The following is a 17,009-nucleotide window of genomic DNA, read 5'->3' on the forward strand; positions in this document are numbered from 1 at the left end:
AGATTTTATTACAAAATATGTTTTCATTTAAGGGAGAATAATACACTTCATTAATTCATTATAAGTAATATTTATTAATAAGTAGTCAGTTGTCTCAGATCTAAAAAAAATGTAGTCTATGACACCAACATATTAATTAAATACACAATTTTTCGCTTCGTTTAAAAAGACTACATTTTTTTAACTGCACTATCACAAAAAAGCTTTTATCATAACTTCATTTATAAAAAGTATACAATATAATCTATACATATAGATCTATAGATATATAAAAATAATATTCGTATAAACGAATAGTATCATATATTCTGAATTTTAAACCAGTTTAAAACCTATCACATTTATTATAAACATCTAATTAAACGATTTTTGTTTTCACAAAAACAAATATTACACTAGTTGTATGCTAAACTGTACATGCGACAGATTATTAAGTAATATATGAAACAAAGTCGGGAATTTCAAAATAAAACTGAATTGTCAAGTTGTTTCGTAACAATTAATCCACATCTTCCAATATTTGACTATTGGTTGAACAATTTGTAAATTATGTTATGTAACATAAACTATTTTTGGAGGATACAGACAAATAAAATAACTGTTGTGTTGCTGAAACACCATTTAAAAAAATAATTTAAATTTGGTATTGTAAGTACAAATAAAAAATTACTCCTAAAAAGTAGACATTTTGAAGATTTTTAGACAGATTTAAGAAGATAACTTAATTACAGCCTTGGATAAGGAAGAGAGAAGTTGTATTTAAAATTAGAAACATTTAATAAAACTATATTAAAATTAATTGGATTGGGGAAAAAGTCGGTGAAATGAACAATCCATCTAAAATTGTCCGCCTTACCCTAACAATAAGTTGAAGGTACATCAAACTATACCAAAGTTTATATAATTTTTTTTAGATTACAATTACCCCTAAGTATATTACAATTAAATACTGGCGATTTGAACTTTTGGCAATATTATTTACAATGTACTGGTTTCGTTTTGGCAAATTTCGGAAGTGTTCATTTCAATCGTTTCCACCGAAAAGAAAAAAAAAAAATAAAATAAAATGTAATTATAAAAACCAATATACAAATCTATATTAAATTTATATCGGTAACCAAACTCGTATTGGCAAGATATAATAAAAAATTAAAACAAAAAAAACTGAGATCAAATTAAAAATTAAAAAAAAAACACATTCTTTTGTACTTTCTGACATGAAAAATTTCGTACACCCAATGTCTCAAAAAATACATCGTGTACGCGTGTTAAGTTAGTCGGGACCGGTGCAGCTGCGATCCAAAATTTTCTCCCTTAGTCAAATTTGCGCCGTGTTTGATTCTAGAAAAAGACAGAGAACAGTGCGTGTTATTCGTTTGACTGCAAAACGGGCAAAACCACAAATACACACAATCTATTCCCTGATTCACCGGGTGTACCTGTGACCGTTTCTTTGAACTCTAGATTTTTTTCGTAAAACAAAAAACTACACACATACATAAAAATAACAATCAACGAAGAACAACATAAAAGCAAGCGTTTCAGTGAAGTGTGAACAAAAATAATTAAAAAAAATAAAATAATAAACGTAATGGATGAAATTACAAGATGATGCATGCATAAAAAATATTTACAGGTAGTCCTACAGCATGCCAACACAGTCGCGTCTCTACTATCCCCCTCAGACCCTCAGAGGTACGTGGATTCCCCTGGAAATACAAGTTAGTTTAACAATGTTCCCAAAACACAACCGGCTTTCTCAGAAATCAAAATAACAACAACGAGCACAAAACAAACAGCAACTTTTATCCAGCAAAGCACACATTTCTAGCATCGAAAGCGTTTAAACAAATAAAAGTTGCTGTCCGACAGAACACAAAACGACACACACATTAATTACCTGCGATCCGTGATTTTGGGTGGATAATTTGTATTATAAGCGAAACGAACCGTCTCAATTATATTCAGTTTTAATTGCAACCTTACAAACTACAATAAATATAATATTTTAGTCCATTTACAGTCCAAATAGTCTTTTAAATAAATAGATTTGATTGTCCGTCGGCCTGTGTGAGGTAGATTACGTTGCGGCTGGAAATCTGAATAGTCCGGTCCGGAGATACAATTTTTTCGAGTCTCCATCACTCGACAAATAATTACATAATTGCAGTCTTATTAAACTGTTACTTTCGGTTTAAAACGTTCGACTGGTGTGTTGATGTAATCAATAAAATCGAACGTTCTAAAGCGACAAGGAACCACCGAAGGCGGATGGTTCGTGTTGCGCCCGCGCACCAACACCGGACCGTCATCACGCGGCAACGTACTCGGATTGCAGCTCGCCGCTCGAGGCCGTCAGCTGGCTGGCGATCTCGCACTCGGACAGTATCCTGTAGCCGACGCCCCTCGGGTCCATGTGCTCCGTGTCCAGGACTGCGTCCGTTTTCAAGATAGACAAGAGCGCAGCCCCCAACAAACAACGATTAGTACAGGAGAAAAACAACAAAAACGGGGGGTAGGGGGTAGATAAAGGCATGCATATTGGTGGTTAGTCACCCGAACTACCGCACCACCGTTTCTCCGTCAAACGGAAACGGGGATGCGGTCGGAAGGGCGTGTCCTCGAAATCCGGCCCGTGAAAAGTAAGTCCTAAAACTATGCCCCGCGGGCCTAACACTCAACATAAGCATAAAATTATGAGGATGATTGATGAGAGCGGAAGCTTGTATGTATATTTGCATTACTGGCATATATATTCGGTCGGTTTTGCGCGTTTTGCTCATTTCCCACCCCCTAAACTATCAACTAAATAACAATTTGCGCCCGTCTATTTTTACATCGTTTTATGTAAATAGTTTAACGGATCGTTCTTCCGTTGTACCTGGAATAAGCACCGTTTCCCAAAGCAACATCCAAGGACAACATACACTTAAAATTGAGTATTCTTTCGTCTTGTTTAATTACCGAATTTCAGTTTAGTTCCAAGTGCTGCCACGTCTATTATTATTATCGGAACGCGCCGGGAAATCCGATTGCGAGTACAGTATTTGTGAGTGCGGGCGGCTACCCGAACGACTATCTAAAATAAAAAGAAAGAAATAATTTAAACAAAATTATGAACAACCGTTTAATAGCCAAGGAACGTCCACAAAAGCGATAAAGTGATCAGTCATTCGTATTTTAATAAAATAAGGAATAAGTTTTTTTAAAAAATTTATCAAGGAAGAACGTCCGCCAAACCTCTCGACCGACCCCCCGGGTATCTGGTCGCGAACCCGCCACACACACAACCAACAATAACAAAAAATAATAATAATAAAAATGAAAAATAGTTAAATAATTCGTTGAGAAATAGACAGTCGTGCGTTTCAGGTGTTCGCGTTCGGTTGGCGGCGCCGGTACCGCCTACAAATCAACTTGAGTCGCTCACCGCTGTCCCACTCGTCCTCCTCGTCGTCCTCGTTCGTGTACTCGTCGGACGAGTCAGAACACTCGCTCGGTGAGTCCTGTCCGCCGAGCACGTCGACAATGGCCGGTTCCCTAATGCAGGTCGGCTGTCGCGCCGCGTCCTTCGGTATCTGTTGCAGGATCACTCTCAACTGAAATCACGCAAAACGTGAGTGGACAAGGTAACAAGTGCTATACTACTATTCATCAAATGTCCAATAACGGACAATTCATTAATACATTGTATGTCCCAGGTTAAAGTTGACACGAAGCTCTTTAATATTGATCTTATAACAAAAAAATTTAATCTATGTAAAAATATATTAAATTATAATAGAGAAACCTCAACATTCTCAAAATAACAGAAGATTTAACTTAAACACATAGAATATGTAACTTAAATGGATTTAAGTAAATTTATTACTTCATATGGCGATTCTTTTCTCTTGCTTATAAAACCTGAGGATATTCCTAGTCTGAAGACACATACTGCATGTTTCATAAGGAATTTTTGTTCTTGACAGGAGCATTTCTTTTTGAGCTGTTAACACATGCTTTTCCTGTATCTTCTTGGGTACAGCATCCTGGCAAGGAAAAATAATTTGAACAAATTATTTGTAATCGCTTAGATAGCGATTATCAGTTATGAAAATGTTCATACTATATGCTTAAAAATTTTTCTTAATGACAAATTGAAGTATTTTTATAGAATCTCACATATACCTCATTTAAATAGGAAACACCCCCATATCTATACTCCAAAATATAGACGAAAAACTTTTTTCTACATGAATCCACGAGTATTATTATTATAAAATTTAGATTTAGGGTATTTTACATGTACTAAACAGTTTAATTTTTACTACCAATAATCACTAATCTGATGATATTGATAAGTAATTTGACAATCTCAGACATTTTCAAAACTTTATTCCCGAAAGCCATAACTCACTCTACATTTATTAAGATGCAATATTTTTTCATGAAATTATTGTACCTATTTTGAATGGTGCCAAATTTATGGTACACTTACTTTTAATTTAAAAATGCCCCATGCATATACATTTTATAATTTAATTTATACTATACAATTATAGTAGATGATCTAGAAAATAATTTCTATGATATGCATAGCATTCTTTTTTGTTGTCTTTTGACTTGTTATTTAACAAAAACGACTCACACGTAAAAAAGTGTTGGCGGAGTTTCCATCTTAAATGAGCCACATTGTGTATACATCAACCGCCAGTTTTTCAGTTAGAAATAAAATTCGTTAATTCATATTTTTAATTTTAAAAAATTTATATTTTGTTTGTATCAAACATCTTTTATTCAATTGAAAATATTTTATTCATATTTTTTAATATCTGCAATACACAGCTTTAGTGCTTAAGTTAAGCAACATTTCTCAGTTATTAATGGATTTGTTTCTAGTAATTTGTTATGTAACAACATAGTCCAGATAATTAATTTTTTGTCTAATATGGGAAAATAATAAGTTTGTTCCGCGCTTGAGTAACGAATACTTACTTGAAAATCGGCACTGAACTGTTTGTTTTGTTTGTCCTTCTTGTTCACAATGTCCAGCTGGCTCTTTTGGAAGCACAGCTCATAGAGATCGTCGCCGACCCCGGCGGACGTAACGTAACCGTTGGCCGCACCGCCACTCACCCGATCACTAACGAAATACGTGTTAAACCAGAACTGAAACAGTTTTTCTTCGCGGATTTTAGTTTTTTGATAAAACTCAATTTTTATGTCGCCCTTCAACGCGACACAATAATCCGGCCGGATGATGAGCGGTGACTGGCCCTTCTTCACATCAAACGAGTCCTCGCGCAGTTTCTTGCATTTGGGCGGCATGCCGTCGTACGCGTCCGTCTGATGGGAGATCCGTAACGTCAAGGAGTTTTGGCCGCCTGCTAAATTGGGCGGAGGACTAAAGTGGAACTCCTTTATGTTCATCGACATCTAAAACAAGCTACATGTAAACGCAACCGCCTGGGCATAAGACGCGTGGACGGACTCACAGGTTTGTACTTGAGTTTGTTGCGCAGCAGTGTCTCGTAGTACTGGACGTAGCGCACCTGGCTCGGTATCGTGACGCCCTTTTTATCCTGCGTCCGCTTCAGGCCGTAGGTGGAGAGCGCCGATTCGGCGGTCTTACAGACGTTCGCGTGCATCAGGTAGCAGCAGATCATCGTTCCCGTCCTACCCTTGCCCGCCTTGCAGTGCACGACAGCCACGTTATCCTTGTCGGCAGACAACCATCGTTGCACGTGCGTGCAGAACGGCTCTATCGATTCAATTCTGAAAACGATTATTCATTTTATATCCGGTTTTGTCTATAACACTTGTGGACAAATATTCTCACGTAATATTTTGATGGGCTTTAACATATTTTCACAAGAATAATACGTCTTATACATATTCTTATTCTTAATGATATCTAATTATTTACATTATAATTACATAATTATTTGAATTCAGTGGTTTTAATGTGGAAGTGTGAAAATCATAACATACTTTATATTTTTCTTACTTATTTGTGTTTCTATTTATTTAATTAATTAAAAAATATGACTATTGAATTTTTGATTATAATTTTTTTTTTAATGTCATGCACTTACTTTTTTTGACTGTTATAAAACAAATATTAAGCAGTGGTGGTAATGATTTAAATACGAGATAAAAGTCTTAATAATTATGGACCAGCAAATAATCTGTTTCGGACATACCGAAAGAATATTTCTTAGCATCACATCAGAAAATTTGTTTTAACTCTCTGACATTGTAGTATCCTGCCCGTCAACTAACATTGACCACAATATTAGTGTAGTTGCACAGGAATATTTGTCCACAAGTACTTATTCAGCGTACACCGACATACAACGTGTTAGTGTGCGTACTGAATGACAACATAGCCTAAGGAAATGTTATGTACCGTGGCGGATTGTGATCGTCGAACGGGAATATGTGGACCCGATTGTGGAACTTGGATTTGTCGTAGCTGCGCTCTGAGCACAGGTTGTAGATGTAATAGTGGTCCCGGTGTTTCGTATCGAGAAATTTGACCACATCGTCGATGTGGTTCCTGTAAACGCCCTCGATTTTCGACGCCGGATACCCCATCGCTATAATATTAGGTGTTATATCTGAACGTGCGTTAAAGAAACAAATACCACATCTATATCCCATATTTTAATTAACGAAAACCCCATAAAAAGGATACATGTAAGGTCGAGATTGAACCCGTCCTTCTTGTACCGGTTGCGTTTCTTGCTGACTAGACCCTTGATAGGATTGGTCAGGTTCATGTTTGGGAAGCTGGCGGCCATGCTTTCGTTCTCGTCGCCGAGCGGCACTAAACGATCCTTGTGGCGGTGCCGCTCCTCTTGCACTCGGTGCTTGACGCTACCGCTCTGAATTTTCGATCGGTGGCCATTTGTGGCCGTTTGTCCGGAACACGTGGCCGTTTGCTGCTGCTGCTGCTGCTGCTGCTGCTGGGATACGTGGCACGGTGACACAGCCGAGTGAATTTGGCTACATATTTTAGCTGGAACGAACGGATAACGATTAGAATTAACGATAAGGGAAAATATAATTGTGCGATTGTGTGAGTCGTGATAAACATAGACACTGACAAAAAATATTCTGAAGGGTTGATTGAAGTGGTGCATTTTTGAATAATTTTATTATTATTACCGTGTGTCTTCTTCAAACAAAACGACTATTTTGTCTTCAGGTCAATTTTGAAAAACGTCAGTAGTACCTAAAAAAATTCAAAATACAATCAGCTGGATGTCAAATTTTTATCAGGAACACACAAGCTATAATAAGCAACTTAATTATTTACTTTATTGAAAAGCATCAAGTACCCAACAGTGCAACAAGCAAAACGACAAAAATAGGTGTTTGTTAATCATTATTGTCTCATTCATTAATCGTCGTTGATTCACTGGTTTCGTAACCCAACTGAAATAACGAACGAGTAAATTGTTAAAAATTAATCACTGAAACGTATAACCGCGGCAAATCATCAAGGAAACCGCAACGATATTATTACCATTATTATTAATTTTACAATTAACCGACTTAAGCTGTCGATTGTGCGTTTTGAAGTCGATGTTTATGGTAAGAGTTCTTAACAATCGAAAGTTAATCAACAGTATGTGGAAAAAATAAATAAGGCATAACGAACGAGTCGTATACCAAAAAGAAGATTTCCCTCGACATTGACAATGTCAAAGTTTTAATCTAATCTCGTTTTCATGCACCGAATCAATAAAAAAAATCAAATCGAAAAACTGTAAAAACCAACAGATAACGAGACAAATTGGCCGGATCGAACCAGATAACCGATAATCTGAAAGGAAGGGCCCGTACGATAATTGATCGACCATCGAGAATGTGCATTGTGCAACGAGATAACGGCATGCAAATTTCGTTTCGTGTTTTTTTTTTTTTTCTTCTTGACATTGGGGGGTGGACGTGGAGGAATTACGTTTTATTTATGGAACTGGAACGGTTTTAATATCGCGTGTGCGTGCGAGATATTAAATTTTGTCGGGGTGAAATTGTACGATTCGAAAATGAAGCACGTGGTCGATCAGAAATTACGACCTTGGCAAAGTTGCGAGTGACGAACGGGAATGAAAACAAAAAAAATTTGGAGGATGTAGTACAAATATTTATTGGGGCTATCTCGTTTCTGCGGTCTACCTACTGGCACTTACTTCCTCGTCGCGCGCGCGTTTGTTTCGCTCGCGACTGTGATAGCGATTCAAAAATTTAATTCAAGAAAAAATTAATAGAGATTAGAAGTTGCCGATTATTTAATAAAATCCATCCAAATCCAAAATATCAATAAGCATAATAAATATATTTGTTTATTATATAATAAAATATTCGTTTTATTATTTTACCATATTTGTTACTGTTACAAATTTGATTATGAACTATTACGAATTTTATCAGAATGAGAATTATGGTATTTCCATTGAAAATTTAAATTCGTCACACCGAATTTTAACGTGTAACAATCAACTATTGTTTCAGAATCGTAAAACCGGCGTTATAACTGACCAACCTTAAGTTTAATGCAATTTGCTACATAAATTATCACCTTGAATGACAATTTTAAACACAAATATAAAAAAATCTTATATAAGGAAGGACGAATAAAATCGCCATATATTAATAATTTCACTCAAATAATAAATAAAGAAAACTTTAAATTCCATTTTTAGTACAAACATAATGTGTATGGTATAAATGAAAAATTGTATAATCAATTTATTACATAAATTATAATTACTTATGCTATTTTATCATCTTCAACAAATTAAAATCTTAATTACTCTTGGCAAAACCACAGTCCAATTAAAAAGTGAACCATAAATTACAATTTTATTGCGTGTGACATTCACTATTGTTCCCCACAAACCTATAAGATATATATTTTAACTGACCAACCTAAAATTTATGCCCACAATACTTTTAATTCCGTAACATTTCTAAACGTTTCAAATTAATAAATCTGATTAATAAAACGTGCAGCAGTGGGTTGTGAATTTGGTAGTTGGAACGCTGATATAAAACACGGTAATAAAGTCGATGTTATAAAATAAATATTGATGTAGTAGTATAAATATCCACCACTAAAAATACATGTCGGACATGTAACAACTGGCCGGCACGCTGTGCCGCATCTCACCCAAATAATCACCTTTGAATTTATCCTTAGACTTGTCGCAACTATAGCAGATACCCATTAACGTACCGAGGTCAACAACAACATCGGCGGCCCTTCTGGCAATGACTGGAGCCGCGCGGCCGAAACACGGATAACGAGGGCGAAGCACCAACAGTCGGAGACCGTAACGAGACCTATGGCTGGTGTCGGGTGTCCGTGGTGCGCTGCCGGGAATGTTTCGGTGGCGATGGTCGCGTGTCACAACATTGCACGTGCCGAATCGAAACGGGGGGCGCCGGGCACGGTGTCGCGGTACAATTTTCACGCGTGAAAATTCGCTGGCACTGTCAAAAAAATTCTTTGTCTAGTACGCACGGAGCACAGAACACCTAGCCTGCCAACCAACTGCACGCAAAACCACCATCAATGCCAGCGAGGGCTGCCAACTTAAACGAAATCAATTAGACTTTTTTCATTTTTTAATCTCTTACTATCTTTTTATATTTTATTTCAATACATTTTCTTTAATTGTTCAAAGTAAAGATAAATGCATTAATAAAGTTTGAAAATTTTTGTGAAACGAATAATTTGTGGAACAAATTGTAACCGCGTAACGGTTAATAGATGTACTAATGTTAGATAATAAATAGTTTCCTGTTCTGTGGGAAAGCGAGTACAAATCTAACTAAATTGGATAAATGAACCTGAAAAAGAGAATACGGAATGCAGTAAGTTATTTTTTAATTATCTTTTTATATATTTTGTAAGGGCACTAAAATTAAAGTTGTTAAACTTATCTAAATGTTTAACTACTCGATAAAGGATGTCGTTCCTGATAGGGTTGACATATTTATTATTTAGGGGAAAATGTACAATTTTCAGGGATAAAAGATGCCTTAAATGTTGAATCAGGATATAAACAACAGCTATACCAATTGTCATCAAAATCGGTTAAATAATTTCTGCGTATTAAAATTCTCTGCAAAAGTATAACATTTATCAATTATTTGAATTACTTAAGCGGCAAATGTAAAGGAGAATGTCTAACAAACAATAGTAAATTAAGTTTGTATCAATTTTTTGATTTATTTTTTTCTTTGGGGATTAAGCATTAAAATTTTTAAACATATCTAAAAGAAACGTTTATTCTCTACCATAAAAAATAGCAATAATGGTATACTTAATTGACAACTCCATATCTGAATAACACCAGAGTTCAAAGCTAGTTATATACATTTATTTAAAGTGCATTACATAAATTAATTTTCACTTCTAATTTGCTTAATCACTACTATTTCATTTGCATCTTTCAAAAGAGATAGAATACTCATTATACAAGTTCACATAATAATCAAGGTCTACCAAAACCGGCCCCAAATACTGGAACCACGGTTGCTAATCAAGATCGATCCTAGTTTGCATTGGCATCGATCCGCACTGTATCTTGCTCTCGCGCATCTTCGAGAATGAGATCTTAAGATCGTCCATCGTGATCGGTCTCAAAGCCTCATGGTACTCGTCCTCCGAACTTGTAGAAGTCGTCCTGTTCTCCACTCTGTTTTTTAAATAGTCCCTCACACGGAACACCGACGCGTTCCTGCACATCTCCCTCAAATCGGAACCGGAAAAACCTTCCGTACACTGCGCCAGTGCATTTTTATCAACGTCGGGTGCCACTGGCTCATTCTTCAAAATCAAATTTAAAATTTGGTAACGCTGAGAGGCATTAGGAAGCGGTACGTGGAACGTGGCCGGCATCCTCCTTAAAATCGCCCTGTCCAAGTCCTGCGGTCTGTTCGTCGCCCCCATTACAATGACTGTGCAATCTGGGTTTGTGATTAATCCATCCCACAGTTGCATGAACTGCGCCTTCATCATAGCCGTTGCCTCGTGGTCCGAGCTATTGCGGCTGCGCAGAAAAGAGTCAATCTCATCGATGAATATAATGCAAGGCTGGAGTTTGACTGCCAATGTAAAAACGGCGGCCGCAAATTTCTGGCTTTCGCCATACCATTTGTCAGTTAGGATAGAGATGTCCAGGTTAATGAAACGCGTTTTGGCCTGTTTGGCAGTCGCTTTTGCAATCAGTGTTTTGCCGCAGCCAGGAGGACCATGCAATAAAACACCTGAAAAAATTCAATTTTTACTTGTTGAATAAAACTTGTTTAGTATGTTATGTGCTGCTTGTTAAATTGATTCAATATTACAAATAGGTACCTTTCGGTGCAGTTGTCAGCTGAGAATTTGCAAACAGTTCCTTCTCCTGTATCGGCAATATGACAGTTTCCTTAAGCTCCTGTATGACAGGATCCAGTCCAGCGATGTCTGACCAATCATTCTTGATATCGTCTGGATGGATAAGATGTGATGCAATTACCATTTCATAGTCCGAAAGAGAACCTATTTCAATGGATTTGTTATCTGTTGCATCTGTCAACCTGCAATGTATATTATTATGAGATGAAGTAAAATAAAGATTTGGATTGATTTACTTTTTGATTATTTCCTGTGCTTTCTTCCTGGCTTGATTTTTCCCCTTGTTGGTGGGGTCCATGTGGTTGATTAGCCATTTTATGGTTACAAACGTTACAGCAGAGACCAAAGTTAACCTCACAACCAATCCACCTATTTCTCTGTGGTTAAACATTGATTGATCGGCCATTCTTCTCTTTAACGATATACTTTACTGTTTAATTTACAACACGAAACTTGACTAAAACGGGGTAATTACCGATGAGTGATCCATTGTTCGGTATTATTTCGTATCTGACTAATGTCAATCATGAAGTCATCCTGGTTGCCAACATCAATTTAGAAATGATTTAAATTTAAAAACTGTTATATTTATAATGCACACGAGTAAATATGAAGTATAAAGGAAACTTAGAGGTAATTAATACTAATACTTTAATTCTGTTATCAATGTTACATGGGTTGCCAAAGTAACACTGAGTTTACGTTATATGAGTTGCCTAGTTTCAAAAAATAATTTAAAATTACAGGTATCCTATATTAGTATTTAAACATTGTGCTACAACTTCATAGATGTCGCCACATTTGTAAGATTAATTTTTCATATAGAATTAAATTTTCAAAATTATTTTTTTAAAATGATTATAAAAATAGAATTATATATTTAAAAAATTTAAAAATAAATTCATATATATTAAGATCATTAAAATTGTTTAAATTTTTGTCAAAAATTATATTCACGACAAATCTAGTTAAAAATATTGAGCACGTTATAAAAAAAATCAAAAGAAAAAAAGCAGAAAAACTAAATAACTCGTCGATTCAAACACAAATTCACCATGATTTCAGTTGCGTTTTAAGTTCGGCCGCAGCAATCGTCAAAGTAGAACCCGGCTGGACTGAACGCGATCACCGACCGAAATCCCAAAAACACGACTCCATAAAAGAAAACCAAGAACGCGGACAATGTCGTTCAATTTCCTGAGCCCACGCGTGGTCGACCTGAACAAAAATTCGGACACGATGTCCGAAGTGTCGGAAAACGGGACCGCGACCTCCGGATGGACATCCAACTGGGACTCCCGGGAGGATCTCAGGGACTTTGTCACGAAACTTGGACTGCGGGACGTATCCGACTTGTACCAGGACCGGTTCCGGGTGGACCGTAGAAAACTCGAGCAAATGCTCACGGGTAAAATCTCATTTTTTTTACTTATATAGTAATTCAAGCTTTTTACTATTGACTATATTGTGTTTTTTATTTAGGTGACAATGACGCGCTTATTCCTGCTGATGTGTTCTTCGCGAAGATTATGGAGGACACTGATACGTTCATCACTTGGCCCAACAAATTAAAAATCGGCGCCAAATCAAAAAAAGGCAAAAAAAATCTCTCAAAATGTATAATTATCTTTTAACTTCATCTATTGTTTACAGATCCTCATGTAAGAATCGCGGGACGCCCGCAGGATGTAGAAGCTGCAAAAGAAAGAATAATGACTATTTTAGACACAAGGGTAAGTTCCACTTGCTTATGATCAAACTATCAAAATACAAAACGTAAATTAATTATTTTTTTGTACGTAGTGCAATAGAGTGACGATGAAGATGGACGTCAGCTACACAGATCACTCGCACATAATCGGTAAAGGTGGTTTGAGCATAAAACGTGTGATGGAGGAGACCCAGTGCCACGTCCACTTTCCGGACTCGAACCGTTCGAATCCGACCGAAAAAAGCAACCAGGTTTCCATTTCCGGAGACATTGAAGGCGTCGAATGTGCCAGAAGCAGAGTCAGGGTAAAAACAATTAAATCTCTATCGTTTTATTTCATTACTTTGAAGTTTAATAACTCAACTTGTTTGGAATGTTGTATGGGTTGGAAGAAAAGTTTTTGGGCAATTCAGAAGGTATTTAAATTATCTCGTTTGAAGTTGAAAACAAGAATTTGGCCGTTTCATTATCATAAAGATGCAGCCAGACACGTTTAGTTAAATGTTTAATAAAGTTAGTAATTAAAACTAACTTAAACTTTTCAGAAGTGTTCAAAGTTACTCGTCTGTTTAATAGTTTTAAAGCACTTTTAATTACTTTATTACATATTAAATTTTACGTACATTAGAAATGATGTTTTTTAATATTTAATTCAATATTTGATTTCATTTTTGTATGAAATATTATCTAATTATAAGTCTAAATACCTAATTTATTTCTGTGTAACTTTCCTTTTATTCCCTGTAACTTGTAAAGTAGCATTGGAATTAATAATGTGATATTCTCTGAGAAATGTTTTTAATGAATGTCGTTTTGATGACTTTATAATGGCAAAGCGTTTTAATGTCAGAAACTCACAACTTCTCTAGCCTAATTATACAGGAGTTGCAAAGAATTAATTCTGCCTGAGGACGAACCAACTTTGCAACAAAGCCGGATCCAAAACATAAGCCGCTCTTAATTGAAACTTAGCCAACATTACAACCTGTTTTATCTTTGTGTTTTAACATCCATCAAGCCAACAATAAAAAAATCTTTATTGAAAGTCAAATTTTATGTTAACACTTTTAGGAGTTGATACCGTTGATTTTCGGTTTTGAGCTGCCGATCATGTCACAAAACATCGATGTGACTTCCGCTTACGTTGTTAAAATTCAGGAACAGTACAAAGTACAGGTCATGTTTAAAACCAGACCAAAACTCCATGCTACCCTTGTACTTGTCAAAGGAGTCGAATGGGAGGTTGACCAAGTCAAACAGGCCACTCTTTTGTTAATGGATTACATGTGTGACAAACTTGCAGTAAGTTAAATTATTAATTAACTAGAACTATGTTTTAAATTTGTTTCCTATAGAGTCAGATTCCGGTGCAGATGTCGATGGAAATTTCACCGCACCATCATCCTATAGTTTTGGGAAAAAATCACTCAAACTTGAAGCAAATCATGCAGTTGACCAATTGTCAGATCATGTTTCCAGACGCTACCGACCCCAACATTCCCAGTTTGAAGAAAAGCAACATCAGTATTTCCGGGAACATACATAATGTTTACAAGGCACGTCAATTGTTGATGGGAAATTTGCCGTTGATCATCATATTCGACTTACCAGAAGCTTCAGAGAATCTACGGATCAGATCTGACCAGATTAGTGAGATCCAATCATCCTGCGACCTGGTCATCAACATCAGACAGAAAGCGAAGCAAAACACGAAGTCTTGCGTCATAAAAGGAATTGAAAGACATGTTGGTTAGTTACATCTTAATTAGTAACTTTGTACGACTCTTTAATTGTTATTGTTCGTTGCAGTATCGATTTACAAAGCGAGGAACATGATCCTAGGCATAGATGAGCCGCCAATCTGCGCGGACATTCCACCATCTTACATGATGTCGGCTCCTAGTCCAGCTTCTCCTTTTTCACCGTCAGATCTCCTTCCGACTCCTACAAACATTAACCCACCTCCAATTTCTCCTATGTTGAGCCCCATGGTCTCTCCTAACTGGCAATTCCCCATGCCCAGTGTACCTTCCAATCCTCCTTTTGTTGGTATGACGCAGCAGCCTCAATTCGTTTACAACGTCATGCAACAATCTCTCGGAAGCAGTGGGTAAATGGTTTTCCTTTTGTTTCATGTCATTGAGTTTATGTGGTATAATATTTTGGTTATAGTTATCATTCCGCAAGCCATTTAGATGTATCAAGTCAACCGGCCGCGTCATTATCCAGCAATTCGATTTCGAGTCCTTTGCCGAGTCCACACAACTCCAATTCGCCGAGCTGCTACAGAAATTTCATGGAAAGCCCATCCGAATTGTCGTCAGTTCTGTCCGACGTAAGCAACCTGTCGAGCTTCCCAGGCGCGGAGAAGAAAGGCGACAGATCAATGACCAACTACGATTACGAGAACAAACGGCTGGCTGGCATTCGTGCTATGCAAATCAGACCAACTCCGGGTACTTTTAGACTCCCCAATAACTCCTGGTCTGGCTACGGGTTAAGTCACACTAGTCCCGCTGCCGTATTAAGAGAGAAAACTGGAAATAAAAAGGTATTTAACGTTAACGACTTTAATATCTTGGACGTGACCGATCGATGTTTGCAGTCTGATGATGTTTGGACGTCCCCATCAAAATCCAACGACGGCTACGGTTTACCATCGACATCCTCCTCGGCTCTGAACACGAGCAATCTGTTAGACCAGACACCAAGTCACATAATCCAACGCGTGACTTCAACCAAATGGTCTGATCTGCCTTCGATGTTGACTTCATTGGGTTTGGAAAGGTATATTGGACTGTTCGCTACGCACGAAATCGACCTTGGCACGTTTGTTTCGTTGAACGATCAAGATTTGGTTGAGATCGGGATTAACGCTTTCGGCGCTCGTAGGAAAATGTTGCTGGCAATATCTGGTAAATATTTAAAACGTTTAGCTTTGTTTTGGAGACTATAAATTATATTTTTAGAAATGAATAAGCGTGCAAGTCCATTTTCTGCCGCACCAGGGGCGGAACGCAAAAGCACATCGTCAACGAGCTCTTCAATGTCTCCAAGAGATTGGTAACTAACTTGATTACATGATGACATGTGTTTTGGGACAGTTATTTATGTACATTGTATTATTTATTGTTTAGGTGTTTGATTAGGTCATACAACTTTTTGGTATATGCGTTACTAATATGAATTTATGTAAATGTGCCCGTATATAAGATGTGAATGAATTTTAATTGTAAGAAAATACAAAATACTAGAAAAAAAATTTAGGCGAGTGTTTAGGTGTTTAAGTGTTAATTTATTGCCCCTAATTTATTCAATTGTGTTGAATGTTTACATAAATTATTAAGTAAAACATCAATGAGTTGTATGTTCTATTTATATAATTATTGAATTTTTAAAACAATTCAACATGTTAGGATTTTAACTGTAATTTTATTATGTATTATTAATATAACTTATTTATTTGCGTACGTTAGAATTGTTTTACATGAGTAGATGTGATAATGTTTTAGGATTACAATTATAAATGCAGTTCGTTGATTGTTCGCGTGTCTGTTCCTTTTATTATTTATAGTATATTGTATTTTATATGTATGAAAATAAAAAAAAATATGTAAACAAAAGTTTTAATTTTAGGATTTCATTTATTGATCGATTTTTTACCGTGATAATTAAAACTTTTGGACTCATTGATTATATGATTGTTATAACTATTTATAATTTATATATATTATTTATAAATGTACTGGTTCTATATTTATATACATATTATTAAATCACTTTTTTCTTCAACATCATATCGTTCATTTGTCTCCCTATCATAATCATCATCATAAAACAGTGGTAACTTAAAATATCGGAACGAGATTGTGTGTGTGAGAAAAATTATTTGCTGGTTTG

At 36.2% G+C, this 17,009-nt stretch overlaps 3 protein-coding genes across 14 annotated transcripts; 1 reads left to right on the top strand and 2 right to left on the bottom strand.

Moving 5' to 3' along the window:
* Window positions 1–50: 50 nt before the first annotated feature.
* LOC109597493 (phosphatidylinositol 3,4,5-trisphosphate 3-phosphatase and dual-specificity protein phosphatase PTEN) lies at window positions 51–9,505 on the bottom strand. Of its 12 annotated transcripts, XR_007547017.1 has the most exons (9): window positions 9,176–9,372; window positions 6,680–7,003; window positions 6,392–6,602; window positions 5,478–5,757; window positions 4,978–5,418; window positions 3,431–3,599; window positions 2,965–3,079; window positions 1,635–1,709; window positions 51–1,341 (listed from the first exon to the last, which is right to left on the bottom strand). XR_007547017.1 is itself a non-coding variant. In XM_020013188.2 (8 exons), exons 1-7 carry the CDS (start codon window positions 9,219–9,221, stop codon window positions 2,976–2,978), a joined length of 1,575 nt encoding a protein of 524 aa, XP_019868747.2. In that variant the 5' UTR covers window positions 9,222–9,372; the 3' UTR covers window positions 51–1,341; window positions 2,965–2,975. The 12 variants fall into 12 exon arrangements, 9 of the variants coding, with proteins under 9 accessions (XP_019868747.2, XP_049817168.1, XP_019868752.1 ...); XR_002191433.2 differs by lacking the exon at window positions 2,965–3,079; XR_007547015.1 differs by lacking the exon at window positions 2,965–3,079 and having other exon boundaries at window positions 1,635–2,433.
* An 852-nt stretch (window positions 9,506–10,357) lies between these two features.
* On the bottom strand, window positions 10,358–11,987 carry LOC109597471 (outer mitochondrial transmembrane helix translocase). The gene is made up of 3 exons (XM_049963126.1): window positions 11,635–11,987; window positions 11,360–11,580; window positions 10,358–11,268 (listed from the first exon to the last, which is right to left on the bottom strand). The coding sequence occupies exons 1-3, from the start codon at window positions 11,802–11,804 to the stop codon at window positions 10,538–10,540; spliced, it is 1,122 nt and encodes a 373-aa protein (XP_049819083.1). The 5' UTR covers window positions 11,805–11,987; the 3' UTR covers window positions 10,358–10,537.
* A 457-nt stretch (window positions 11,988–12,444) lies between these two features.
* LOC109597498 (protein bicaudal C) lies at window positions 12,445–16,901 on the top strand. Its single transcript, XM_049970720.1, has 10 exons — window positions 12,445–12,806; window positions 12,881–12,994; window positions 13,052–13,131; window positions 13,202–13,414; window positions 14,181–14,411; window positions 14,465–14,858; window positions 14,919–15,219; window positions 15,282–15,660; window positions 15,715–16,024; window positions 16,079–16,901. The coding sequence occupies exons 1-10, from the start codon at window positions 12,581–12,583 to the stop codon at window positions 16,174–16,176; spliced, it is 2,346 nt and encodes a 781-aa protein (XP_049826677.1). The 5' UTR covers window positions 12,445–12,580; the 3' UTR covers window positions 16,177–16,901.
* The last annotated feature ends 108 nt before the right edge of the window (window positions 16,902–17,009 follow it).

Source organism: Aethina tumida, chromosome 1 (genome assembly GCF_024364675.1).
Source record: "Aethina tumida isolate Nest 87 chromosome 1, icAetTumi1.1, whole genome shotgun sequence".
NCBI classification, from domain to species: Eukaryota; Metazoa; Arthropoda; class Insecta; order Coleoptera; family Nitidulidae; genus Aethina; species Aethina tumida.

What these genes read in the sequence shown, in the direction of transcription:
- LOC109597493 (XM_020013192.2), bottom strand. Translation starts at nt 9,221, where the DNA reads ATGGGTATCTGCTATAGTTGCGACAAGTCTAAGGATAAATTCAAAG. An exon ending in GTCTAAGGATAAATTCAAAG is followed by an intron (nt 7,004 to 9,175) that starts GTGATTATTTGG and finishes CGTTCGTTCCAG; the next exon opens with CTAAAATATGTAGCCAAATT. An exon ending in GTTCAATCTCGACCTTACAT is followed by an intron (nt 6,603 to 6,679) that starts GTATCCTTTTTA and finishes ACGCACGTTCAG; the next exon opens with ATATAACACCTAATATTATA.
- LOC109597471 (XM_049963126.1), bottom strand. Translation starts at nt 11,804, where the DNA reads ATGGCCGATCAATCAATGTTTAACCACAGAGAAATAGGTGGATTGGTT. An exon ending in GCACAGGAAATAATCAAAAA is followed by an intron (nt 11,581 to 11,634) that starts GTAAATCAATCC and finishes TATACATTGCAG; the next exon opens with GTTGACAGATGCAACAGATA. An exon ending in GCTGACAACTGCACCGAAAG is followed by an intron (nt 11,269 to 11,359) that starts GTACCTATTTGT and finishes GAATTTTTTCAG; the next exon opens with GTGTTTTATTGCATGGTCCT.
- LOC109597498 (XM_049970720.1), top strand. Translation starts at nt 12,581, where the DNA reads ATGTCGTTCAATTTCCTGAGCCCACGCGTGGTCGACCTGAACAAAAAT. An exon ending in ACTCGAGCAAATGCTCACGG is followed by an intron (nt 12,807 to 12,880) that starts GTAAAATCTCAT and finishes TTTTTTATTTAG; the next exon opens with GTGACAATGACGCGCTTATT. An exon ending in GTGCCAGAAGCAGAGTCAGG is followed by an intron (nt 13,415 to 14,180) that starts GTAAAAACAATT and finishes TAACACTTTTAG; the next exon opens with GAGTTGATACCGTTGATTTT.